The following is a 27,242-nucleotide window of genomic DNA, read 5'->3' as shown; positions in this document are numbered from 1 at the left end:
CAACCCATCCAAACTGCATGTGACAAGTCATATTGACAAGCCTGTCTACTGGTTGAATAATTTGGGCAGCAATGATGGAGATACTGCAATGTTCCACTTGCATGTTATATCAGCAGATGAATGTGATGGTGTAGGGTTTTTAAAATATATTTCTATGAAAGTGTAAGTAATACACTGGCTGTTTGGGTTTGGTGCGGGGGGGTGAAATTGGTGGAAAATATGAAAGCTTAAAAGGGTGGTAGCAAAATTTATTATAACCTTTTATCAAGGATGTAATCACTGAATATGTAGTGATCTGAGAAAGCTAGCATCATTTTGTTAAGAATAAGTACATTTGTTTTGAAGAGGTAATAAATGAGGTCAGCAAGGTTGGGTGAATAAAAATGTTGACTCAAAATAAAAATCATTGAGATTCCACTTGCAAAAAAATTTAATTGGACGAGTCCTGTTCTAATTATCTCTCTCTCCCCTCACTTGTTTCAAAGCAGCTAAAAATGACACAGTCCCCTAAGGGAAAACAATTTATCCACCTGCTGCCTGATAAACTTAAAGCACACCCCTTGAATTCCAACATTCCGAGAAAAAGCAGTTTGTTACGCTGCCGTCTTGTGCTTAGAATAGACCATGGCAGACTTTCTCTGAGTCGCCGGAAACCCGGGCCCAGAAGACCTACATCCTCAAGTCACCAACATGCACATAAGTTTGTATCCATTCATAAAATGTGTGAGGCTTTCTGCATTTGCTGTGTTTTATTGCTTTGAGTTTATCTCTCCTGAATTTAGCTTCCCCTGGCATTTGGTGTCCTACTTGTCCCTTTTATTCTCTCTTTCGAACTACTAAATGTTTGTATGGTTATGTGTATTTTTTAAAAATTTAGGGCCTTGGAGCTCCCATTATAACCTAAGCCACAGGCCCTGCACTTGCTTAATCCAGCCCTGGTGGGAGGTTCAGATATATTACTGACGTTTCGGGCCTGAGCCCTTCCTTAAGGTATGACTGAGGAAACACTGGCTGAATTAAAAGCTGAGGGAAGAATGGGAGCGGGAGGACAAATCAGACCAAAAGGTGTTAATTGGATACAATAAGAGGAAAGGTTCTGGCTCTGAAAGGAGAGAGAGGGAAAAGGGAAGAGAGAGAGAGGAGACAGGGGAGAAGAGGGTGGGGGGAAGGGGGGGTTTAATGGAAACTTGTTAATGCCATGTAGGGTGCCCAGACGGAAGGTGAGGTGGCGTCCCTCTGATTTGCAGGTGGACTCGGTCTGGCAGTGTATGAGACTGTGGACAGGCAGGCAATCCGCAGGGGGGTCCATCTACTGCAATCGGACCTCCCGCTGTGGTGTCCTCTACATCGGGGGAGACTGGACTCAGACGGGGGAAGATCGCTTCATTGGACACCCATTTCAATTCCCATTCCCTTGCCGACACGCGCTGCCAGACTGAGACTCCACCTGCAAGACTTGCACTCAAGTGTCGCCGCCCCCAAACCTGCTGACCAGCCATTCTTGCTCGCATTGATTTCAGAGGTCTGGCATCTGCGCTTATCTCGGGGAGCTAAACGGACGCCCATGGCCAGAAGGGCTGTGATGCAATTTGATGCAGATGGGACGGGCTTCACAGGGACCGGCCGTGCCGTCACTCCATGCGTCTGACGCGAGTCTTCTGCGCGTAGAATGTTGTGACAAAGTTACCAGGGTCGGATAGCAACAGTGGTTACACAAAGGACTCCGCGTTTGGGAAGACAATGTGCGGTAAGAGGCGGCTGGGTGTCCGTGCGCGCAGCGCTCTCGGCTTCCCAGTGCCCACGCTCGGACCGAGGGAGACCGTGCATTTCTTCTCTGTGGGCATGTTCTTGACTAAAACAGCTTGCAACCCTCTCTCCAGGGGGAAGCGAGCGCAGGCATCGTTTTCTGGAGCGACTGCGAGTTACTGTGCAATTGCCTTTAAAATTTAAAGCGGCGCCCGCTTTAGTTTCCTTAAATGGGGATGTATGTCTCTTTCTCTTGCGTGTCACCATGGCTGGGCGGGGAGGGTCGGTGGAAGCCAATGAAACGCGTTTGGGGAACATGGTTTATCCGTCCCCAGACCTTCCAGCGCCTTCACGAACCCGGAGAGGAGCGAAGAGACTTCTTCTCAGCGGTGGCAGAGTTGGTTCAAGTCCTCAAGGGGTTCAGACAATCCAGAGATGCAGGTCATTCGAATGACTGTATAACCTCGGAATTTTTGAGTTTGATTGTAGTATTTTTAAGTTCCCTTTTAAAAAAATAACGACACCCAGTGTAAAACCACCGATGAAACACCCCCTCTTTCCTAAATTGTGGATTTTCTCTCTCTCTCTCTCTCTCTGCAGTGGGTCATTTTTTTTTAAAGACCCCCTTCATTGTCACAAATGTTTCTCGAGATTTTGAGCGTGGCAGTTACTAGTCTTTCTTTTCAACTTCTAAAGGCAACTTTCGTGAGTGAGAGCAAGAAAACTTTTGGGGGGGGGGGTTGCTTTCACTAATAGGCGTGCATTGCCAGTGGGGTTCAACTTCAATTGGCTGAGTTGGTGGGGAAATGTAGAGAAGCAAAAAGATGAAAGGCTAGTAAAGTTGGAGACAGGAAAGATGTTTCCACTGTTTTTATTCATGGAAGATCTGGCGATTCATGAATACGTTCCTTCCCTCACAGGTCGTGGGTGCAGTGTTGACCTGACCTCTGGTGCTGCCTGCTCGCCCATATTCCAAAGAACATTGTAGTAGTTTACACAGCTTACGGTATGTAAGCCCCTTTTCCACTGGCACCCTGTCCCAGGAATTAACTGGGAATTTATTGGGAAAGGGTCCAGTGGAAAAGGAGCTCTCTCTGAACGCCAGCGACAATTGACGGAATTTCACGCCGGGGATTAACCGCCTTGACCCCTACTCGTATTCCCGGTGTTTGCTAACGCCGGCGGGCTAATAAACCCTGTGGAAAAGGGACAGCAGGAAATCACCTGTTTCCTGTTGAAGGTAGAACACTCCAATCCCCCAGGGATGAGTGTGTTCAGTGGAAAAGCAATTAGTGTCCTAGTTAAGGGTGGCCCAATGGAAACGGCACAAAGGCCTTCCTATCCCGGGACACTGCATGGCCAATTTACTGGGATGCCAGTGCAAAAGGGTACATGTGTAATAGTGAATATCGCGTAAACATTGACCCCCTGCTTTTGTCTCTGGCCCTCCACATACCAGAGCTCCTGGCCGCCGTCTCTTGCACAGGTCCTGGAGACTCGACTATCTGAGCTCCCAATGCTCTGCCCACAGACTCTCACTCGGGTCCCGGTCACCCACCTATCCAAGCTCCTGATTCCCCGATCACAGATACTTGCCTTGGAACCGCTCGTCAGCCCATCCTAGTTCCAGGTGGCCCAACCTCAGATCCTCACCCGGCCACCTGCCCACCAGAGCTCCCAATGCCCTGACAGTGGATCCTCACCTCAGTTGCCTGCCCACTGGAGCTCCTAGCATCTCAACCACTGATCCTTGCCTCAGCTGCCCAGCCATCCGAGCTCCCGACTCCCCAAACATGGACTTGCCACCCATCCCCACCATCCAAGCTCCCAACGTCTCAAATGACAGGTACTTACTGTGGTCAAAAGTAGTATGCATGTAATAGTTGCCCTCTAAATTTTACCCTAAAAATTGGTCCCTAAAACTCGACTATTCCATATAACCATATAACAGTTTACAGTGTGGAAACAGGCCATATCGGCCCTTCAAGTCCACACCGGTTCACTTGAACAACTTGTTCCATTTGTTTGCAATGACACAGTCCGCTTGTCCTGTTCGACTCTGTTCATGCTTGGCTGTTCGGTTTCTGTTGGTTATAGTATGTTAATGTTTGAAGCATTTTGACAGAGAATCTAGAAAATATTCCACAAATATATATACGGTAGGTTTCTTTGCAACTATAATCTAACCTTGGAATAGGTAGATGATAAAAGGTGAGGTTATTGTGAACATGGCTAAATTGCAACCTCTTGTATTAAGGGGAAAATATTAATTTGCAGTTATTTTACCCTTTGAGATGATTTATTTAAGAAAAAGAGCAGATCTTGCATTGCCTCCATGTGGCCTCTGAGCTACTTTTAGGCCCTGCTCAAGTCTCCCACTGGGAGTCACTTCGGGAACCCTATTCACTGCTGGTGAAGTCCCATCTTAAATGATATTGGATTGGTAATGTGGTTGGGAACATTGGGGACTTTCCCTGCAACTTGCATTCTGATATGAGTATGTATAATTTTTTTTAAAATTGTTAATTTTATTGCTTTACATTTGTAGCATTTAAACAGCACATCTACATAATGAAAATTTAGCAAATTTTCTGGTCTCCTTGAGAAAGGATGTACTGGCTTTGGAGGTGGTCCATGGATTCTAGAGATGAGGGGGTTAGCCTAGAGGAGAAGAAATTGAGTTGTCTGGGGCTGTACTCACTTGAATTTTAAAAAATGAGAGGGGATCTTAGGAATGTATAAAATTATGAAAGGCAGAGAAAAGATAGAGGTTTTTCCCCAGAGCATGTTGAATACGTGAAATTTGCTGCCCATTGAAGCAGTGGAGGTTATCTCAGTGAATATATTTAAAATCAGGTTGGATAGATTTTTTTTTACAAAGTAGGGGAATTAAAGGATATGGGGAAAAGATGCAGATGAGCCTATCATCAGATCAGCCATTGAATGGCGGAGCAGTCTTGAAGGGGTGGATGGCAGAAACCTTCTCCTGTTTCTTGTGTTCTAATGTTAACATCTTTGAAAGTAACATAACTTTCTCCCTAGCACCTCCCATTTATTTGATGGTGTTCAGCCTTAACAAAGCACCGGACTGTGGGCAGATTCCAGTAAAGGCAGTACGTGGGAGATGCTATTGTCAATCCTGGCTAATGCTGAGCAAAGTCCATTTCTGCAGGGATGTGCTGGGAATAGCCAGCATTATTAATAAGTTGAAGAGGAACCTTGATTTTTCTCTTAATAAATCAGGTGCACTTTTACATGATAGGACACAATTTTGTCTTCAAATACGGGAGAGAATTAGGAACTAAAATAGAATCTTGGATGAGGGTTGAACAGGAGCAGGAATGCCCATCTCGAGCTTTAGTGTGACTACACCCAGTATGCTGTGTTCAGTTTTGATCTCTGTTTTTAAGAAGAGTTTTGGGGACAATTCAGTAGGTTGATTGCTGAAGTGAGAACTTGCCTGTGAAGCAAGATTGTATAGACTGGCCTGTGTATTTGATAGGATGGAAGAATAAATTGAATTAGAGAAGATTCTGAGATGGATGGACAATGTGGGTGTACACAGTCCTTTTATTCTGGCTGGGCAGACGTAAACTCTGAATAAGGGGTTGGTCATTGAGGATGGAAAATTGTCGTCAGTCACTGGATAGTAAATACACTGGATTCTCACCTGGTCAGTATGTGGAAGACTTCCACCTCACACACGGGACCCCTTCCACCCTACGCATAGCTACTTTCAGCTACTCTTGTCGGGGAAGAGATACAGGAGTATCAGAGCCAGCACCACCAGGCTGAGGAACGCTGAACGACCAAAGGAACTGCTCATACTAACTAACCGAGACTCTCCTATTCATGAAACATTATTTATTTATTTAGTATGAAATACTTGTCTGATTTCAGATTTATTATCAGAGTACGTATATGACATCACAGACAACCCTGAGATTTTTTTTTCTGCGGGCCAGGCAGAATTACCACTTATTTGATAGTGTCGAAAAAAATGTACACAGTGTAAACAAATAAAGAACTGTAAACAGATAATGAACGTAAACAAACTGCAATACTGAGAGGATTAAAAAAATCAATAGCGTGAACAAGTAGGAATCCTTAAATTAGTCCCTGATTGAGTTTGTTGTTAAGGAGTCTGATGGTGGAGGGGGAGCAGCTCTTCCCGAACCTGGAGTCTTGTGGCACTTGTACCTCTTTCCTGATGGCAGCAGCGAGAACTGAGCGTGTCCTTGATGATTGATGCTGCTCTCCGACGGCAGCGTTCCCTGCAGATGTTCTCGACAGTGGGGAGGGTTTCGCCTCTGATGTCGACTGTGTCCACTACCTTTTGGAGGGCTTTACACTTAAGGGTATTGGTCTCCCCGTACCAGACCGTGATGCAGCTGGTCAGTACGCTTTCTACCACACATCTGTAGAAATTTGCCACTGTTTCTGGTATTATACCAAGCCTTCGCAAACTCATGAGGAAGTAGAGGCACTGAAGTGCTTGCACGTGTATTGTTTGTCTGTATGTGTGTTATGTCTGGTTGTGTGTCTGCGTGCACCCCGAGGACCGGAGAACGCTGCTTCGTCGGGTTGTACTATGCAATCAGAAGACAATAAACTTGACTTTGAATAATAAATTTTTGAATCAGCCAGCATCTTATTAAAGCATTGGGGCAGGCACAAAAGTTTTGCTCTGATTTATGAGCCACCATTTTTAGATATTTTTTGAAATTAAACTATTACTATAACTTTACACCAGAATCACCTGCTTTGTTTTCAAGGAATTTTTGCCTACCTGAACCATCTTGTTCCACGGACAAGAAGAGAAATTCTTGAAATCTTATTCAAAGGGCTTCAGAGACTTGAATACAGAGGCTATGATTCTGCAGGCAAGTTGAATTTTATTTTACATGCAATGGGAACGTTTTAAGCATTTGCTTGGCATTCTAAAGTGTTTCACACAGCAGTGCAGTAACTGGTCGCCAAGAAATAGCCATGTTTCTGGGAGAAAGAAACTAAGCTGATGTCTTGCAAAGGAAACCGATCCCAGGTGGCTTTGACACCCTTGCCTTGAGCAAGTTTTAATGGTCCACCTCTATGTTTGAACTCCACTCCCCGTCTTGTACTTCCTAATCTGGGAGCGGTCATGGAGCGGATCATATTTATTTTGGGCTCTCTTGGGTCTGGTATTACGTTGGGCACTGAGAGTTGGGAGGGTTAATCTGTGCGTTGGTTTCGCCCAAACATTCTGTCCTGAACCAACCAGCCACCTCTGGGTGATTGATGTCCACTACATGAAGTTTTGGGCACTTTGGTGTTGAGTAGGATGAAGTCCAGATTTAATTTTGCAGTATTTAATCAGCAGTATCAGGGTTACCTTTGTCCAGCGTTGGATTAAATAATTCCTCCAGGTAATGGTGCAACATGACAGTTAAACACACCATATATTCACAGGGCATACTAACTTCAAACAACAGCTGTTGCTTTATTGATCAAACACAATATATCCTGCTGTTGAAACTTAGCTGAGCACTGGTGCGTGACATTTGAGCTTTTGATTTGACTGAATGCTCATCGATCTGAACCATTAACACCATCAGATGTACATTCTGTCCCCTCCCATTTCAACAACCTTTATGTCTCCATGTTCACTGTTCCATCCCAATCTTGTAGCAATCTGAACAATTTTTTTTCCCAAAAGGTTTGCTTCCCAAAAAGAAATTGGGAATTATGATAGACAACTTCAAGCTGAACACAAATATAATTTCAGATTTGCTGTATCACGAAGAAAGTTGGAGAAACATTAAATTAACATTTATTGAATTTAGCATGTTTAATCACATAATGATGTTGACATATTGTGTTAGTTCACTGGCCTAAAAATGTTTTGCCGCTGATTTTCATTTGTACTCAACATCTGATGCCTCTTGCGTCAGTGTCCAACAATAGTCAGCCGTCATTGCTGGATTCCAGTTGCCCTGATACCGCTTTTCCATGGTCTCAATGTCCTGGTTGAACCTTTCACCATGTTCGTCACAAGATCAGCAGGGAAGAAGTCCAAATGCGAATGCAGAATTTTCAATGACATTTTGTACGCTCGAACCATGTTAAAAATATGACAGGAAATCACAAAAATAAGTTATATCTTTTTTTAAAAAAAAGATACAGGATGGGAAGGTTTTAAGGTGATTTTTGAGATCAGCAGCCCAAATTTCATTATATAAATGTAAAAGTGTTCAGGAAGCAAAATCTTCATTGTCCTGTGTTATGTGTGCCAGGACAGGAGACATGAGCACGTCCTTTCCCTCCATCCCTACCACCATCCAGCTCTTTAAACGGTCATTTCAGCTTCAGCAGCGGTTCACTTCACTTCCGGCGCACTGCAATCGATGCTCACGAAGTGGTGAGCTCTACATTGGCGAATCCAAACGCTAATTGGGTGATCATTTTGCTGATCAGCTGCACTTAGTCTGCAGGGGTGATCCCAAGCTTACAGTTCTCTGCTCAATGGATCTATCTGTCTGTGATCTCCTGTATTCTGGCATGAGATTCATCACAGGCTTGAGGAACAGTACCTCATCTTTAGACTGGGCCCAGTGTAGCCTTCGGGACTCTACTCCAACTGTAGGCATTATGCTCTGTATCTGTACAGTTCTTGCCAATCATGTTAACGTCATGGCAGGATAGGACGACTGCAGGTTGACCTTCCTGCTGTTCATTAGATTGTTTATCTGGAATTAAATGGAGATGTTGTAGTAGGGTGGGATGACTAGCATAGCAGTTAGCGCGACTCTTTTACAGCTGGGTTCGAATCCGGAGCTGTCTGTAAGGAGTTTGTATGCTTTCCCCGGGTCTGCGTGGGTTTCCTCCCAGTACTCCGGTTTACTCCCACGTTCCAAAAGGGTACAGGGTTTTTTTTTCGTTTAATTGGTGTATTTGGGCGGTAAAGGCTCATGGGCAGGAGGGGCCTGGTACTGTGCAGTTTATCTCAAGTAAAATAAAAAAAAAATAAAATCACCTTTTCTGACTTTCTTCCAAGGAATTGGAATCGATGGAGGAAATAACAAGGATTGCGAAAACAAAGGGAAACAAATCTGTATCATTAAAAGAAGTGGTAAAATGAAGATATTGGAAGAGGAAGTGACTAGTAAGTACAAGGGGTTAGTTATTTCCGCGATGCATAAAATGGCTGTTTTTTTTAATTCACATTAAAATTTCACATCCAAAAATACAGGGTACATATGGATGGATGTTAAAAGTTAGAAAGATAATTTACACTTAAATCATATAATTTTATCCAAGATACTCCACATTTTTAATCAAACAGATTATATTGTATTGATATTTTATTAGAAAAAAGGAAAATCTAAACCCACTACCAAGAAAGAAGCTGTTTGGCAAAAAAAGACAGAATTCTTATCAGTGATAAATTAAAGGTAAAGATTCCACTATTGTCATGTAATACGACATTTAGAATGTAACATGCATTAAATTCTGTAACTTTTTATCTACTGTAAGGCAGACAGAGTCACCACTTTGTCCAGCTCCCCTCACAGAAACCTACAGCACCTGGTGTTCCTAGGCCGTCTCTCTCCCTCCCCCCACCCCACCCCACCCCACCCAAGAACTGACCAGGCCTGCGACTCCTTAGCTTCTGAGATCATGCATATTTCAGGCTCTATTAGGCTTCTACTACCTCATTTGTCAACTCTTCTATCTTCACAACAAATCAGATTATAAAAGTGATTCAAAAAGGGTCCCCACAGTGTTTGAATTCCATTTGGAAACTGAGCATCTAATCTTCTCTAAATTTAAACATGACATGATGTCACATAGCTATTAGGCTATTTTTAAAACAGTATTTTTTTGATGTTATACTGGATGCATTTGCTTTTATAAGATGAAGCATTATTTAATTACTGGGCACGTGTAGCACAAGGTCTGGACATCAGGCGGTTAATCTGTGCAAGAATTTACACTCCACCCAAACTTTCCCCATTCCTTTCTTAATCTTCTTGCTTTTCTCATAATCCTTCCTGAACCTGAAGATATGATGATATTTTATTTTTTTAGGAAGAATTCCGTGAACCGAGCAGTTCTTTTTGTGCAAGTGGAAGCCTGCTTTGAAGTGGAGTGACCTTGAGGCCTTTGCTTGTCTGCTTCTGCTTGAAGTTTCTTTGTATGCTCATGAGTACTCACATTCCTACATAGTTTCATGTTATCAGTCAACTTGGAAAGGTTGTCCCCTCAGACAAATTGTTGACACTGGATCACTGCAGTACCCCACTAGTCACAGCAGATTTTATTCCTTCATTCTTCTGTCTGTTAATCAGCTCTCAACATTTGTGAGTGTAACTCCAAATTCCAGGCTTTAGGTGGGGAGTAATTGTGTTTGCAAGTTCCATCACTGTGGCACCATTGAATGGTAAATGTTTTCATTTTCTTTTAGAGCATGAAGATATTAATTTTGATGTCGAATATAAAACTCATTTTGCTATTGCCCATGTTCGCTGGGCAACGCATGGAGTTCCTAATTCTGTCAATGCTCATCCGCAGAGATCAGATAAGGACAATGGTGAGTCTTCTCTAATCCAATCATATGGTAACAAACAAAGACATTCCCTTGTATTTGGGTAACCGGTGGCACAGTTGAATTTTTAAAGGTGCTACTCGATTGTAATGTGTTCCTTTGTAAGATTAATACTTACTCTTTAAGATGAGAGGTGATTTAATAGAGGTCTATAAGATTATGAGAGGCATAGATAAGGTAGACTGTCAGCACCTTCTTCCTAGGATGGGAGTAGAGGACATCTGTTCAAAGTGAAAGTTTAGGGTAGAAATTGGGGGTAAGTATTTTTTTTAAAACACAGAGAGTTGTGGGCGCCTGGAAGCATTGCTAGGGATGGTGGTGGAGGCTTGAACATTAGGGGCATTTAAGAGAGAGAGGCACATGGATGGAAGTAAAATAGAGGGTTGTGAAGTTAAGAGGGTTTAGTTTATTTTTGGTAGGTATAAATGGGTTGGCACAATGTCATGGCCCAAAGGGACTATGCAGTAATGTACGTTCTATCTTGTCATACTTATTGGCTATTACTTTTGTGTTGGCTCTGATCCAGTCTGATGCAATTTTGTAACTAAAGTTGATCATCTTTATAACACCTACAATGAATTGGATTGATTGCATAAATTATTCCTCAGTCGCTTACAGTTCAGTGAAATGGAAAGAAAAGCTCCCAGGATTTTTGCAGACCATCTTGGAAATGGTTGGCAGAAGCTGGGTAACCGTCAGTAGGACAGGAAACCCTTTCAATGTGAGCTCGGGCATTCCATGCTTTGAAATTAAAGTTTGAGGTGGTCATACAGGTTCACTGGTATAATATCAGGCTAAATATTGATCGATTGTGTAGACCAGAATTGTATCAGTCACACACATGAATATCAACCTGAGTCCATGCCAACTGTCAAACATCCATCTAATCCTGTTTTGTTTTGCCTATGTTTCCATCAGTAGCCCCCACCCTCCACACCCCCTCCACCTAGATTCTACTGCATTGACGAAAAAAAAGGGAAACTTATTACTGACAAATTCACCTAGTAACTCTCATGTCTTTAGATTGTGGGAGGAAACCTGAGCACCTGGCGGTATCCTGATGTATGTGCAAGCTCCACCAAGTCAACACTGGTAACCAGTCATGCACTGGAGATTCTGGAATGAAATAAAGTGTTTAAAGTGGTGACTGAGTATAATAAGGAAACTTGGAACAAGATGTAAAGTCAGGTCAATTTTATTGTTATCAGATTGCACAAGTTTTTAATTTTTAACATAACATAACAATTACAGCACAGAAACAGGCCATTAGGCCCTTCTAGTCCGCACCAAACCAAACACCCCTTTCTAGTCCCACCTCCCTGCACAATGCCCATAACCCTCCATCTTCTTCTCATCCATATACCTGTCCAACCTTTTCTTAAATAATACAATTGACTCCGCCACCACTATTTCTCCCAGAAGCTCATTCCACACGGCTACCACTCTCTGAGTAAAGAAGTTCCCCTTATGTTACCTCTAAACCTCTGCCCCTTAATTCTTAACTCATGTCCTCTTGTTTTAATCTTTCCTCCTCTTAACAGAAATAGTCTATCCACATCCACTCTGTCTATCCCTTTCATAATCTTAAATACTTCTATCAAATCCCCTCTCAACCTTCTACGCTGCAAAGAATAAAGACCTAATCTGTCCAATCTCTCCCTATACTCTAGATGCTTAAACCCAGGTAACATTCTGGTAAACCTTCTCTGCACTCTCTCCACTCTGTTTATATCCTTCCTATAATTAGGCGACCAGAACTGCACACAGAACTCCAAATTAGGCCGCACCAACGTCTTATACAATCTCAACATCACCTCCCAACTCCTATATTCCATGCAATGATTGATAAAGGCCAGCATACTAAAAGCCTTCTTCACCACCCTATTCACGTGAGTTTCTACCTTCAGGGAACGATGTACCGTTACTCCTAAATCTTTCTGCTCTTCTGTATTCCTCAATGCTCTCCCATTTACCACGTATGTCCTATTCTGATTCTTCTTACCAAAATGAAGCACCTCACACTTATCAGCATTAAATTCCATCTGCCATTTTTCAGCCCACTTTTCTGAGCAGCCCAAATCCCTCTGCAATCCTTGAAAATCTTCTTCATTATCCACTATTCCACCTATCTTAGAATCGTCCGCATATTTACTAATCCAATTCACCACCCCATCATCTAGATCATTAATGTATATAACGAACAACAATGGGCCCAATACAGATCCTTGAGGCACACCACTGGTCACCGGCCTCCAACCTGACAGACAATTATCCACTACCACTCTCTGGCCTCTCCCTTTCAGCCAATGTTCAATCCATTTGACTATCTCAAAATTTATACCTAAAGACTGCACCTTCCATGTGGTACCTTATCGAAGGCCTTACTGAAGTCCATATAGACAACATCCACTGCGCTACCCTCATCCACATTCCTAGTCACCTCTTCAAAAAATTCAATCAGATTGGTCAAACATGATCTTCCTCCCACAGATCCATGTTGAGTGCTCCTGATCAGACCCTGTCTATCCAGATGTTTATAAGTACTATCTCTAAGAATTTTCTCCATTAATTTACCTACCACAGACGTCAAACTTACAGGCCGATAGTTGCCAGGCTTCCTCCTTGAACCCTTTTTAAATAACGGAACCACATGCACAATGCGCCAATCCTCCGGCACTATCCCCACTATTCACACTATGAACCATATCAATCAAAATACATACAAACATTTCCATCTTACATATACACAGTGGCATTTTCTCCCCTTTTTATCCCCCTCTACCTTCCCTCCCTCCTTTCCACTCCCCTCCAAACCCATTAAACGTTCAACCAGATTGCACAAGTTAAATCCAGCGAAATGGTGTTCTCTGGTCCTCGGTGCAAAACATGCAGGCACACAACCAGACATAGCAAGCATACAGACAAACAATACATATGCAGATACAGATAAATACATAAAATTATTTTGTAAAAATGAGAGTCTCGGACGGTCAGTGTGAGCAGTTCCTTTGATTGTTCAGCATTCTCACACCCCTTGGGAAGAAGCTGTTCCTCAGCCTGGTGGTGCTGGCTCTGATACTCCTGTATCTCTTCCCCAACGGGGAAAGATGCTGTGCCCAGGGTGGAAGTGGAAGGGGTCCTTAATGATTTTCCGTGCCCTCTTCAGACAATGATCCTGATGGATCACATCAATGGAGGTGGGTGGGGAGGGAGACTCCAGTGATTATCTGTGCCACCCTTATGTTCTGTGGGTTGACCTCCGATCCAGTTCTCTGTACCAACCGGACCACACTGTGATGCAGCCGGCCAGGTCGCTCTCAATAGAGCTCCTGTAGAAGATTGACATGAATGTGGATAGTAGCCTTACCCACTTCAGTCTTATCAGGAAGTTCCTGACAAGTGAGGAGATGCTGTGTAAAGTGAACTCCAAGGAACTTGGTCTCCATTACATAGTTGTTGATGTGTAATTACAAGTTCAGAATGAGGATATGGCTCTTCGAGAGCAATGTCATGAAGTGCTTATTCACACAAGTAAACCTGGAAGTCTCTTCCCAAAATAATGTGAAACTGGAAGTTGGATGTCTAGTACTTGTGTCAGGCTATCACAGTTGCAGAACAAGTCTATGGTCGAGGAGCTCTGTCAAATTGCAAACGTCTGCCTTTGCTGACGATTCCAAAGCTTGTGGTCTGAGCAGATGGCTGCAGCGTAAAATTTGTCAGCTTGCACAAAGCAGTCTTGCCAAAATCAAGCCATCTTCACAATTGCATCAGCAGTTTGGTATTTGTGCCAGCACACCACCTCGACCCACCTCCTGCAGGACCGGTCGTTCGAGGAGTAAGGTCAAAAGCCACTTAAATCTGTGGCGTGGTGAGGCTATGGATGCCCAGCTTCAAGTGAGGGTAAAGTGCCTCCAGTGCCGTTAGAGACACCTACGTGGTTACTTCCTGTCTGCTGTAGCCTGTGACAACATTTGCCTGCAGTTTTCCTTCACCGTTGCTGCTCAGACATTCCCTGCAGATAGAACAGTACTTGCTTGTTTTAAAATCAGATTGTTTGAACATGCTGAACAAGAGCACCATTCGCATGGTGTAATTATCTTGTTTCTTTACATAGTTAAGGCCCACATATTGCACAGAATAGAGCAATAGCATCAAAGTGAATTGCCTTTAGTACAAAGATCCCTTCTGTTGGCATAGCAGTTAGTGCCTTTACGGCACCAGCGATTGGGACCAGGGTTTGAATCCAGTACTGTCTGTAAGGAGTCTGTACATTTTCCCTGAATCTGCGTGATTTCCCCTCAAGGTCCAGTTTCCTCCCACCGATTGAAACGTACCGAGGGGTGTAGGTCAATTGGGCAGCATGGACTTGTGGGCCGAAGTGGCCTGTTACTGTGCTGTATGTCTACATTTAAGTAAATTTAAAATAACCACTTGATGTCCCAGGAAACTGCAGACAGTGAAGTACTTTGGAAATGTTGTGGGGAATTATGTGCTCGTTTTTTTTTTTAGGCACCGGGGCGGCCTCCTGGTGAGCTCCAGTAGCACTGTACCCCTGGAATTATGTTCTTTGTGTATAAACCATGTAGCTTTTCTTTTCTGGGAGAAGTCTGTTGTACGGTAGCTAGGTTCAAATTTGCTGCTGACGATGGGTGTGTGGGACAATGGGGAGCCAGCAGCCGTGCGTTTTGGGAAATTGTCGATGTTGTTGCAGAGGAAGCGAGCACCCTGGAAAATATGTCCCCAGGAGGTCTAATGGTCGATGGTTATTTGTGGTGCGGGAAACACATTCCCAGGGATCTTGAAGTACAAGCCCATAAATTGGATAGTAATTAATACGATTGGTTGGGTTAGTGAGTGTAACAGTTGGGAAGTTGTGTTGCAGCAGGCTTTAGGCCATAACTTTGGGCTGTTTTACATCTTGGCGCCTACAGTTCGGCGGGTAGCAACCTCCTTTGAAGAAGACCGCAGAGCCCACCTCACTGTCAAAAGACAAAGGAGGAAAAACCCAACACCCAACCCCAACCAACCAATTTTCCCTTGCAACCGCTGCAACCGTGTCTGCCTGTCCCGCATCGGACTTGTCAGCCACAAACGAGCCTGCAGCTGACGTGGACATTACCCCTCCATAAGTCTTCGTCCGCGAAGCCAAGCCAAAGAAAGAAAGATTTGGAGTACAGGTACTCCCCGAATTACAACCGTAATTGGGTCTGAGGGAGAGGTCATATCTTGAAATGGATGCAAGTCAGAATTGTATCTGGGCATGTGAAGTATCGAAGCCTTAAAGCAAACTTTTTAATCACATGTATTTGGCGAACTATAACGGGGATACAGGGCATATAAGAGCCAAAATGTGCACACTTACTTTGTTAGCCAGGGCCCCAGGGTCCATAGGCTGGACGCGGCCATCTTGATTCCTGTGCGCATGTGCAAGTCTTTGGTCGGCGCATGCAGGGTGGGTTTATGTATTTGAGGTCGGTTGGCGCCCTTAACTCTCGCGTGTGCACCAACCGAACTTCAATACAGGAACCCACCGCGCATACGTCGACCAAAGGCTCGCGCATGCGCATGGGAATCAAGATGGCCGCGCCCAGTCTATGCACCCCGGATGCCGACTAACAAGGTAAGTACGCAGATTTTGGCTCTTACATGCCCTGTATCCCTGTTATAGTTTGTCAAACACAACATAAACCACGTAAATTTTATATTTTTTCTTATATACGTATATATTTTTTTTAAATTTAGACGTGTACGGATGGCCAGGTCACAAGTCGGGAGTACTTGTATTGTGCAGAGTTCTGGTCACCACACTATTGGAAGAACCCAAAGGCTTTGGAGAGGGTGTCGAAGCTGTTCACCAGCTCTTTGCCTGGATTGGAGTGAATTAAAGAAAAGGCGAGATTGCACTAACTTGAACTGTTGGCCCTGGAGTGTCAGAGGCATGAGGGGTGATCAGAAAAAAGTATCTAAAATTATGAGAGGAAATGATAGGGTAGATCAACTGTCATTTTCCTCAACTACTGGAGGGCATAGGTTTCAGGTGCGAGGGAGAAATTTTAAAGGGTATTTCTGAGGCCAGTGATTCACAGAGAGCAAAGCTAGAAAAATCAGGCTTTTCAGGTTTGAGACCTGTGATTTCACAAACAAGTCGTGTTAATCAACGCATAGCAGGAAATGCCGAACAAGCACAGGTTCCTGTCTTGCATAATCTCTCAATTTCAAACTTCTAGCCAGAGTTGTTTCGCTGTAATGTTTTCCATAATCAGAAGACTGGGGCAGAGTCTATTATTATCTTCTACAAGTTTATTAAACTGTGTTTTGTCTTTCATCGCCGCCATCCCCCCCCCCCCCCCAGCCCCAGTTCACACTACAACTGTTCTTCCTACAGCACCACCAATCTTGGAGCTTGTGGTGGTGGGGGTGGGGAGGGTGCTATTGAGGGTGAGAGGAGGGATGGCACAGTGGAAACTCTAATTTTTCCTATGACATATCATTAAGAACAGTCTCTCTTTGGGTCAAGTTTATTGTCATCTGATTACACAAGTACAACCCAATGAAACAATGTTCTCCGGTTCTGGTACAAAACACACAGACACACAACTAGACATAATGCACTTAATGACAAACAATAGACATGCAGGATAAGTATTCATATATACAAATGTATAAATCAATATAATTTTGTAAATATGAGAGTCTTGGATGGTCAGTGCGAGCAGTTCCATTGGTCATTCATCATTCTCACTGCCCGTGGTGCTGGCTCTTATCCTCCTGTATCTCTTCTCCAACGGGAGCAGCTGAAAGATGCTGTGTGCAGAGTGGAAGGGGTCCTCAATAATTTTTCACGCCCTCTTCAGGCAACATTCCCAGTAGATCACATAGATGGGAGGAGGGGGATAGGGAGACTCCAGTGATCCTCTCTGCCACTCTTGTAGGCTCATGGATTGACCACCGATCTATTTCTCTGTACCAGTCAGTGGACATCAAAGAGAGGAGACGGTGAAAGTCACTGACATCAAATTGGGCGAAATTGGAGGTATTGCATTCTTGGGTGGGTGTACTATTGAGATGATGAGTTGGGAGGCACAGGTGAGGTTGGACCTGTTGTTCTAACAACCATTTATTAAGCCTGGAGGAAGGAGACTAAAGGAGTGCTCAAGGAAAGGAGACTGAAGACCCTTTCACTCGCCCCCAGTAAATCGGCCATTCAGTGCCCCAGGATGGGAATGGGGGCTTGGCCTTTCACACTAGACCACTCCTAACTGGGACACTGAATGCTTTCACACTTGCAAGGGTTTATCCCCGGCATTTTGTCCGTTCTACCTTTAATCGGAAGTGCCTGCAATGTTGCTGCCCGTTTCACACTTGCCTGATCTCAACGCCAGCGTCTGGAGACACCGGGGGGGGTGGGGGGAGGGGATTGCACTAGGAGTCAAGGGCGGCAATCCCCAGCGTGAGGTGATATCATCTGATGCTGGCATTGAGCTGATTTTACTTTTGCACTTGGCACTTTAAAGGCTGATTGGCGTTCGATTCCTGGGATCACCAGCAAGTGTGAAAGGGAGGGAGGAAGAGAGAGAGGTTAAAGAAAGGAGAAGGCGAGAGTCTTGGGGTGTCCTAACAGAAACTGGAGACGTCGATGCTAATACCATCTGGTTGGAGGTGTCCAGACGGAATATGTGTTCCTCTAGTTTGCAGGTGGTCTCATCTGACAGTACAGAAACCATGGACAGATCTGTCAGCAAGGGAAATACCCTGTTACAATGCTTCAAATGACTCCAGAGTGATTGCCAAAAGCTTGGTGTATCACTTTTCCAGTAAAGACGACACTGCTAGCTGGTCTTGTTGCTCAGTATGCGTGTACGCATATTAAGGGCAAAACAGGGACTTTCATGCTTATCTCCCTCTGAAAATTACATAAATGATTCCGGCATAGAACTGGTCCTTCTAAGAAGGTTAGGGTTTATCCAGTACACCTCTACAATCCTGGTAGTTGTTTGATAAAACATCATCAAACCAGCCACTATTAACATCAGAGTCTGACGTGGCACAAGGAAATGCTGCTGACTGGATCAATGTAGCCTGCAGGGATTTACTGAAGCTTGATGCAGCCATCACAAAGGTTCTATGGGGAAGACCTGCAGTCTAAGGTCCTGCTAACACAGGAGAGTGAGAGGACAGCCCTGGAAAACACTTGAAGGTTGCAATGTTCAAGGAAGCTACTTAAGTGCTTCATACATTGAATGTGTTAACTTCATGATAGCACTACAAATGTGCCAGCTTGATGACATGATGCAGGTAATGAATGCTAGGTACTGCTTTGCATTTCATGCATCTAATCTTTTTTGGAAAAATTTTATGTTTGAAATTAAATCATCTTAACATAGAACACTACAGACAGTACAGGCTTCTTGGCCTTCAATTTCATTTAGACATATGGCATGGTAACAGGCCATTTCGGTCCACTGGTCCGTGCCGCTCAATTTACAAACCATTAACCTCCACCCCCCCCACCCCGGGCACATTTCGAATGGTGAGAGGAAACTGGAGCCCTTAGGGAAAACCCACTCAGACATGGGGAGAACGTACAAACTCTATAGGCAGCGTGGGATTGGAACCCCAGTCCCGATCGCTGGCGATGTAAAGATGTTGCGCTAATTGCTACACCGACTGTGTTGACCTATGTACTCCTAGCTCCGTCTTTCTTTCATCCATGTGCTGAAGAGTCTCTTAAATGCCCCTATTGTTCCAGCCTCCACTTACACTCTTGGTAAGGCATTCCAGGTACCCACAATTCTTTGGGTTTATATTTTTTTTAAAAACTTGCCCTTGATGGCTCCCTTCACTTTGTACAGATATCCTCTGGTGTTTGCTACTCCCTGGCTGTCTACCTTATCTATTGTGTCTCTATTGCTACCTCTCATCCTTCTACGCTCTAAAGAGAAAAGTCCCAGCTCTGCTAACCTTGCCTCATAAGACTTGTTTTACAATCCATACAACATCCTGGTAAATCTCCTCTGCTCCTTCTCCTAGGTTTGGAAAAAAAAGTACCCCTGATGGCTCCCTTAAACTTTCCTCCCTTCATTTTGTACAAATGTCCTATGGTGTTTGCTAGAAATAAAAGTTCATATCAATTTGACCCAAACCCCAGGGGAAGATTGTATCTAATAAATTGCACATTTTTTATTTCTTCCTTGCAATAATGTTTCTGTTTTTAAATTCCAGAATTTATTGTTATTCATAATGGAATAATTACAAATCACAAGAATCTACGGATATTCCTGGTAAGTGCTTAGTAACCTTTAACTATTGGCTTTCTGTGTAAGTAAATAAATTATTTCTCTCAGGATGGCCAAGGTTATGGGGAGAAGGTGGGAGAAGAAAAATGCATCAGCCACAATTTGAATGAAGGGCCGAATGGCCTAATTTTACTCCCACAACTTGTGGCCTTCAGACATTTATTCTGTCCTGTGGAAGTTATGATGGGCGCGGTTAATGTAGTGGTTAATGAAAGGCTGTCACAGTGCCAGCGGCCGGGATCCGAATCCTGTCTGTAAGGAGTTTGAACCTTCTCCCCATGTCTACATGGGTTTCCTCCGTGTGCTCTGATTTCCTCCCACTGCTCGAAACATTCAGGGGTTGTAGGTTAATTGGGCAGCACAGATTTGTGGGCCAAAAGGGCCTGTTACTGTTCTATATGACTTAAATTTAAAAAAATGTAATTTATCCAAATTGACTTGACACATAAAAGTTCTCCAATAGTCAGATAAACGAGATGCTTCATACAGCTAGGAATCACCCAAGGATTTTTTTTTTTTTTTACAGCCCTCTGAAGTAACATTCTCATATAGCACTTGTGTGCTGCCCATCTTAATCATTGAGAGTCACAAGTCGAACTTTCTCAGGTTCTCCCTGAATATTCCTTAACATTCCTCGTTCTTCGATTATCATTGGGATTCTGTTCGTAGAACAAGGGAGGGGCTGATTCCTGATCTATGGTGCTGTGAAGTGGTACCTTTCCTGACTGAAGAAGGTTTACTTCTCTGGGGTCCGAAGTGGCGAATGAGACCAGGGTGAGAGTTGCTGACTCTCCCAGATGGGATGGGAAGGGTTGATGGATTTGTAGTTTGTGAGCAGCTAAGCTCTTTCTGTCCTTCACAGTGGCTTTTTAGGTACTCTCGATATGTGAGCTCCAAGTCCTCCATGCTCCCTACTTCCACCAGAGGCAGCCGGATGTCACTGAGGATTTTGCATTTCTTTAAGGGATCTGAACGCGATGTTGATTTTCTTTTTCCCTCTTTGTCCACCTGGTAATCTTTTTCCACGACAAAGTTGTCGAGTAATTTGTTAGAATACGTGCCTAAGATTGAAAGTTCAGGCTGCACTCCCTTCATTGAAGTACAGTTTGAAATGGTTGGGACCAGTCTCCCTGTCGGGCTCGTTCCGGCAGGGGCTTCACGTTCTGGTTCTCAATGTTGGAGCCCAACACAGACCCAGTCTTTGCCTGTGCACACTCCCTTTAAAAATGTTTTGCATTCTTTCATACATCAACGATTAGGGGAGCAGATTCATTCGGCCAGTCAGTATTCTTTCCACAGAAAAAGGGCAGCACAGTTGGCCTAGTGGTTAGCGCAAGGCTGTTGCAGCGCCCAAGACCAGGGTTCGCATCCTGCGCTGCCTGTAAGGAGTTTGTACGTTCTCTCCATGTCTCCAAGTGCTCTGGTTTCCTCCCACTGTTCAAAATGTATCTGAGGTTGTAGGTTAATTGAGTGTAATTAGGCAGAACAGACTTGTGGACCAAAAGGATTTGTTACCGTGTATGTCTAAAATTTAATTTCAAATTTAAAAATGTTTAAATTTACAATGATAACTCCACTGAACCAATCAACTGTAGCTTCACACATCGCAGACTCTAGAGAATCAGTCCCTCATCCATATTTACATGCAAATGAAAATCTGGATCAGATGGAACAAGAACTTTAGAAGAGGGTCTCAGAACATTTAAGGAATCTCCTGAGGAAGATGGGTCCAAGAGGAGGTTTATTGGGGGAACATTTTGTGGTTTCATCCTGATTGCCATAATGTTAAATGTTCATGTCCTGTGATTCTGCCCCATTTTGACTTCTTATTCACAGTAGCCGCTTTCAGTTCATTTTCCGCCAAGAATGTGCCTGCAGAAGCAGAGCTTAGGAATCGTTGTTCAGGTGGCAGCCCTGAAAGTGCTGCGCTGCCCTCCTGAAAGGGATAGTTGCACGGGAGGCGCCTCGGAGTGCACTCCGGCTCCTGTCCACTGTAGCTGTGCTCCCGCCCATTGCCGTGACGTCATTTGAAGCATGACGAAGGAGAAGCAGAAGGAACACAGGATTATGGGAGACCCGGAGCAGGCAAGAAAAATACTGATGATGGTTTCAGCCTTTCTCAGTGTTCAGAACGCTGACGACATCCCTGCGACGTCATCAGTCCACCCTTTAGCAGCCACTTTCAGGCAGCTGCATTCAGGCCCCTAGGGGGACTTCAGTGTTCTGGCGATTATCCCTCCCAGAGGAGGGTTACAAAGTGCGCCTCGGAGGCGCCTCCTGCTCTTTCAGGTGGGTACCCTGAGAGCCACATAGAGGTAGAATATGTGGCTTTACACCTGGGTATTCTGGTCACATGAAAGAGCCTAGTGACGCAATGCAGTAACAGGCCCTTCCGTCTTATTAGCCCATGCCGCCCAAATACACCTTTGTGACCATTTAACCTACTAACCCCATGCATCTTTGGAACACGGGAGGAAACCGGAGCTCTGAGTTTCCGGTAGAAACCAACGCAGGTCACAGGAAGAGCGTACAAACTCCTTGCGGACAGTAGCGGAATTGTTGGTGCTGTAATAACCTTGCGCTGACCGTTATGCTAACTGAGCCGCCAATTATATTTTTTTCTGACTGATATCTGTTCTTTTAACTGCTTTGAAACTCCTATTATCTGGAAACCCCTTCCTTCTAACTTTCTGCCTGCCTTTTTAAAAAGCCTGTTGCCTCAACAAAACTTGCTGATGCCCCCTGACCTCCCATCGCATGTTGTCGTTTCAATATTCATGAAATAATTTTGGGAATCCCTTGATGAGCAACTAGTTATTGCTATGATTGTAAGAGTCTGTGTTGTCCCCTTCAGGAAAGCAAAGGTTACGAGTTTGAGTCAGAGACCGATACGGAATCTATCGCCAAGTTGATCAAATATGTGTATGATAACAGCGAGAATGAGAACATCAGCTTTGCCACTTTGGTGGAGAGAGTCATTCAGCAATTGGTGAGTGGCCAACCTGTTATTCTTTAAATGGGCGCATTTTATATTATTTTGTAAGATGATTAAGCTCGATTAGAGCAACACTATGACAGCGACAGCGACCTCGGTTTGAATCTGGCGCTATCTGTAATGTGATGGAATATTGGGAATGTTTTTGGGAGATAAATTGGTAAAATTAGAGTAGGTTACATACACAAACTTTAAAACAGATCTTATTTGAAATACTGAAGAATTCGTATTCAATGACTTTACAGAAACCTTGGAGAATGCTATGCACATTTCACAAGTAGGTGCTAATTGAAATGATGTCATGAAATGAATGGACAATTGTCTTGGAAGAACAACCAGAGCCAGGTTGTCTGTTTTGGACCTTTTCGCAAGGCTTTTGACCTCTCTGCAAAGTGCTCATTGAGTTAACCTAAAGCAACAGATGGACCAGAAGACTCACTCCTATTGTTTGCTGGAGAAGGTGGGGGGGGTGGATTTGCAAGTGAGAGAGAGAAGAGCATGCTGCTGGCAGTTTGAATCTCAAATAAAGAGAGGGACAGAGGAAGTCTTTGACTGTGTGTGACACGGAAGGCTGATACAGAGAAGCTTGTTAGAACTGAAACAGTGGCGGATGGCTGGAAGTGCTATCTATCTCTTGGAATAAGTGGAACAGAAAGGAACTCTGTAGTAGCCTGAAAGAAAGAGGTTATCATTTGGAGAACCCTGATGGGGCAAGTTTCATCAGCAAGTCATTGAGGAGGAGGAGTCACGTGATGGAGTAGTGGCCGGACGGTGAACTCCAGCCCTCTCCAGAAAAGTCAGAAAAAACAAAGCAAAACACAAAGGCACAGAAATAAAAATCAAAGTAAAGTGAATATAAAGGTGGAAAGAAGATGGCAACGAAAAAAGAAAAGTCGAAACCAACGGTAAGAAGAGAGGAAGAGAAGACACAGAAGATGAAGGAAAAGGCCTTACCTGTTCGAAGAGGCCCGCAGTGGAGAGAGAAACCCGCTCCCTCAGGTCGGTAGAATATGGACTACAAAAATGGCTCGCTGAGCCGAGTAAAAGTGCGCAACCGCGCATGGAAAAAAAACACACCAACGGGAGGGGTGACCAGCTGGGGAGTCGATCTCCACAGCCGGCAACGACAGCTGCAGAACACCTGCAGCAAGAGGAGAACACAGAAGACAACGAAAACAAGAAAGAAGAGAAGAAAAGGGCAACAAAGAAACAACAGATGGCCAACCCAGAGGAAGAAGAAGAGGAAGAGGAAGAGTACAGAGAAATAGAAGAAGAAGGGAAAGGCAAGATAAAGGATATACTTTCTCTTATTAAAGAATACATGGAGTCATTTAAAGAATGGCAAGCGCAGGAATTTGATGATTTAAGAAGAAGAATAAACAATACAGAAGAGAAAATGAATAAAATAGATATGACCTTATCAGAAATGGGAAAAAGAATGGACAAGGTGCAGGAACAAGAAGCAGCAGTAGAAATGGAGGTAGAGGACTTAAAAAAGAAATTAGAGGAATCTAATAAAAAAGTTAAAGAGACACAAGAACTGTTAGCTCAGAAAATAGATATAATGGAAAATTATAACAGAAGAAATAACATAAAGATAGTGGGCCTTAAGGAAGATGAAGAAGGCAAGAATATGAGAGAGTTTCTAAAAGATTGGATCCCTAGGATCCTAGGATGTCCAGAACTACAGCAAGAAATGGAAATAGAAAGGGCACATAGAGCATTGGCCTTTAAACCACAATCACAACAAAAGCCAAGATCTGTTTTAGTAAAATTCCTAAGATATACTACAAGAGAAAAGGTACTGGAGAAAACAATGGAAAAAGTAAGCCACTGGAGTACAAAGGGCAAAAAATCTTCATTTATCCAGATATAAGTTTTGAACTCCTGAAGAAGAGAAAGGAGTTCAATACAGCAAAGGCGATTTTATGGAAGAAAGGGTATAAATTTATACTAAAGCATCCAGCGGTATTGAAAATATTTATTCCAGGACAACAAAACAGACTATTCTCGGATCCAGAGGAAGCACGAAAATTTGCAGAACAATTACAAAATAGACTGAGAGATGAAGACGTGTAATGAGAGTACAAAAGACTGCAAACTAAAAAGACATAAGTTTTGAGCTCCTGAAGAGGAGGAAAGAGTTCAAAACATCGAAAACGATCTTATGGAAAAAAAAACTATTCTCGGATCCAGAGGAAGCAAGGAAATTTGCAGAACAACTACAAAACAAACAGAGAGATGAAGACATGTAATAAGAGTAAAAATGACCACGATTTATATGTATGTGGGTAAAGAGGTATATGTGTGTATATGTATAATGTGCATACATGAATGTATCCGTATTTAGAGGGAAATATAGATAGTATAGACAAGAATTAATAAGGGAAGGAAAAGGAATAGAGGGAATAAGGAGGGAATTAAAAGAGTGACCTTTGTCACATATGAAAAGCGAAATCTTTTCTGAGGGGGGCTGGGTGGGGGGGGTATTACGGTCACTGCAAAATCAGCTGACGCTTGCGAGTGAATTCACAAATCCAAATGGAGAGGGGAGATGTGGTTGTCCGACAAGGGATAAAGGACAACTCAGGAGGGAAAGGGGGGATTGGGGCTAAAGAAGTTTTAAATAGGAGAATAAGGAAAATGTTTGATGTTTTAGGAATGTTGTCTTATAAAGGATTCAAAACAAGAAAACAGAAATGGATAAGAAGGAAAAGTAATGATGGAGAAACGGAAAGGGAAGATAAACAAAGTATAAAATGGCTACGTTGAACTATATGACTTTAAATATTAATGGAATACATAACCAAATTAAAAGGAAGAAACTGCTAAATTTACTGAAAAAAGAAAAAATTGATATAGCATTTGTGCAAGAAACACATTTAACTGAATTGGAACATAAGAAATTAAAGAGAGATTGGGTAGGACACGTAACAGCAGCATCGTATAATTCAAAAGCAAGAGGAGTAGCTATATTAATTAGTAAAAATGTGCCATTTAAAATAGAAGAGGAAATAATAGATCCAGCAGGGAGATATGTAATGATAAAATGTCAGATATATTCGGAGTTTTGGAATCTACTCAATGTATATTCACCTAACGAAGAAGATCAAAAGTTCATGCAAGATATCTTTTTGAAGATAGCAGATACGCAAGGGAACATATTAATAGGAGGGGATTTCAACCTGAATTTGGATTAAAATATGGACAAAACTGGGAAAAAAATTAACAGAAAGAACAAAGTAACCAAATTTATAATTAAATCGATGGAAGAAATGCAACTTTTGGATATATGGAGGAAACAACACCCAAAGGAAAAGGAATATTCATATTACTCGGCTAGACATAAAACATACTCAAGAATAGACCTATTTTTGTTATCAGCTCTTATGCAAGATAGAGTAAAAAAAAATATAAAGCTAGAATACTATCGGACCATTCACCCTTAATATTGACAGTAAAGTTAGAGGACATCCCTCCAAGAATGTATAGATGGAGATTAAACCCCATGTTGCTTAAAAGGCAGGATTTTAGAGAATTTATTGAAAAACAAATTAAAATGTATTTTGAAATAAATACGGAATCAGTGGAAGATAAGTTTATACTATGGGATGCAATGAAAGCATTCATTAGAGGGCAAATAATAAGTTATGTAACCAAGATGAAGAAGGACTATAATCAGGAAACAGAGCAGTTGGAAAGGGAAATAGTAAATATAGAAAAAGAATTAGTAATGAAGGAAGATATTACTAAAAGAAGAGAATTGGCGGATAAAAAAATAAAATATGAAACACTACAAACATATAAGGTGGAGAAAAATATAATGAAGACAAAACAGAAATATTATGAATTAGGTGAAAAAACGCACAAAATCCTAGCATGGCAGCTTAAGACAGAACAAGCTAAGAAAATGGTATTGGCATCAAGGAAAAAAGACAAACAAATTACATATAATCCAAAAGAAATTAAGGAAAACTTTAGAGAATTCTATGAACAATTATACCGAACTGAAAACGAAGGGAAAGAAGGGAAAATAGATGAATTTCTGACTAAAATTGAACTACCAAAACTACAAATAAAGGAACAAAATAAATTAACAGAGCCATTTGGAATAGTAGAAATGCAAGAGATAATAAAAAAATTACCAAATAATAAGACACCAGGAGAGGATGGATTCCCAATAGAATTCTACAAAACATTTAAAGACTTATTAATTCCGCCCCTCCTGGAAGTAATCAACCAGATTGATGAAACACAAAGCTTACCAGATTCATGTAAAACAGCAATAATTACAGTAATACTAAAGCAAGGGAAAGATCCACTCTCACCAGCGTCATATAGACCAATATCTTTACTTAACACAGATTATAAGATAATAGCTAAACTATTAGCAAACAGATTAGCAGAGCATGTACCGAAAATGGTAAATTTAGACCAAACTGGATTTATCAAAAAAAATGCACAACAGACAATATTTGTAAATTTATTAACTTAATTCATGCAGTAGAAGGAAATAAAGCACCTACAGTAGCAGTTGCTTTAGACGCAGAGAAGACCTTTGACAGAGTAGAATGGAATTATTTGTTCAAAGTATTGCAAAAATTCAGTTTACCGGAGAAGT

General features: G+C 42.7%; 1 protein-coding gene across 2 annotated transcripts in view; it reads left to right on the top strand.

Moving 5' to 3' along the window:
* Positions 1-1,567: 1,567 nt before the first annotated feature.
* The window catches only part of LOC138736331 (glutamine--fructose-6-phosphate aminotransferase [isomerizing] 1-like), an 81,200-nt gene continuing 55,525 nt past the window's right edge, over positions 1,568-27,242 (top strand). The window contains exons 1-6 of one of the 2 annotated variants that reach the window (XM_069885663.1): positions 1,568-1,747; positions 6,522-6,629; positions 8,780-8,887; positions 10,190-10,315; positions 19,553-19,611; positions 22,481-22,615. In XM_069885663.1, coding sequence (XP_069741764.1) covers positions 1,741-1,747; positions 6,522-6,629; positions 8,780-8,887; positions 10,190-10,315; positions 19,553-19,611; positions 22,481-22,615 — 543 coding nt within the window. In that variant the 5' untranslated portion in view covers positions 1,568-1,740. Of the gene's footprint in view, positions 1,748-1,992; positions 2,188-6,521; positions 6,630-8,779; positions 8,888-10,189; positions 10,316-19,552; positions 19,612-22,480; positions 22,616-27,242 lie in introns of those variants that run through there. The other variant, XM_069885662.1, reaches the window with a different exon arrangement.

This window comes from Narcine bancroftii, chromosome 6, assembly GCF_036971445.1.
Source record: "Narcine bancroftii isolate sNarBan1 chromosome 6, sNarBan1.hap1, whole genome shotgun sequence".
Taxonomy (NCBI): Eukaryota; Metazoa; Chordata; class Chondrichthyes; order Torpediniformes; family Narcinidae; genus Narcine; species Narcine bancroftii.
This window is presented reverse-complemented; position numbering and strand designations above follow the sequence as displayed.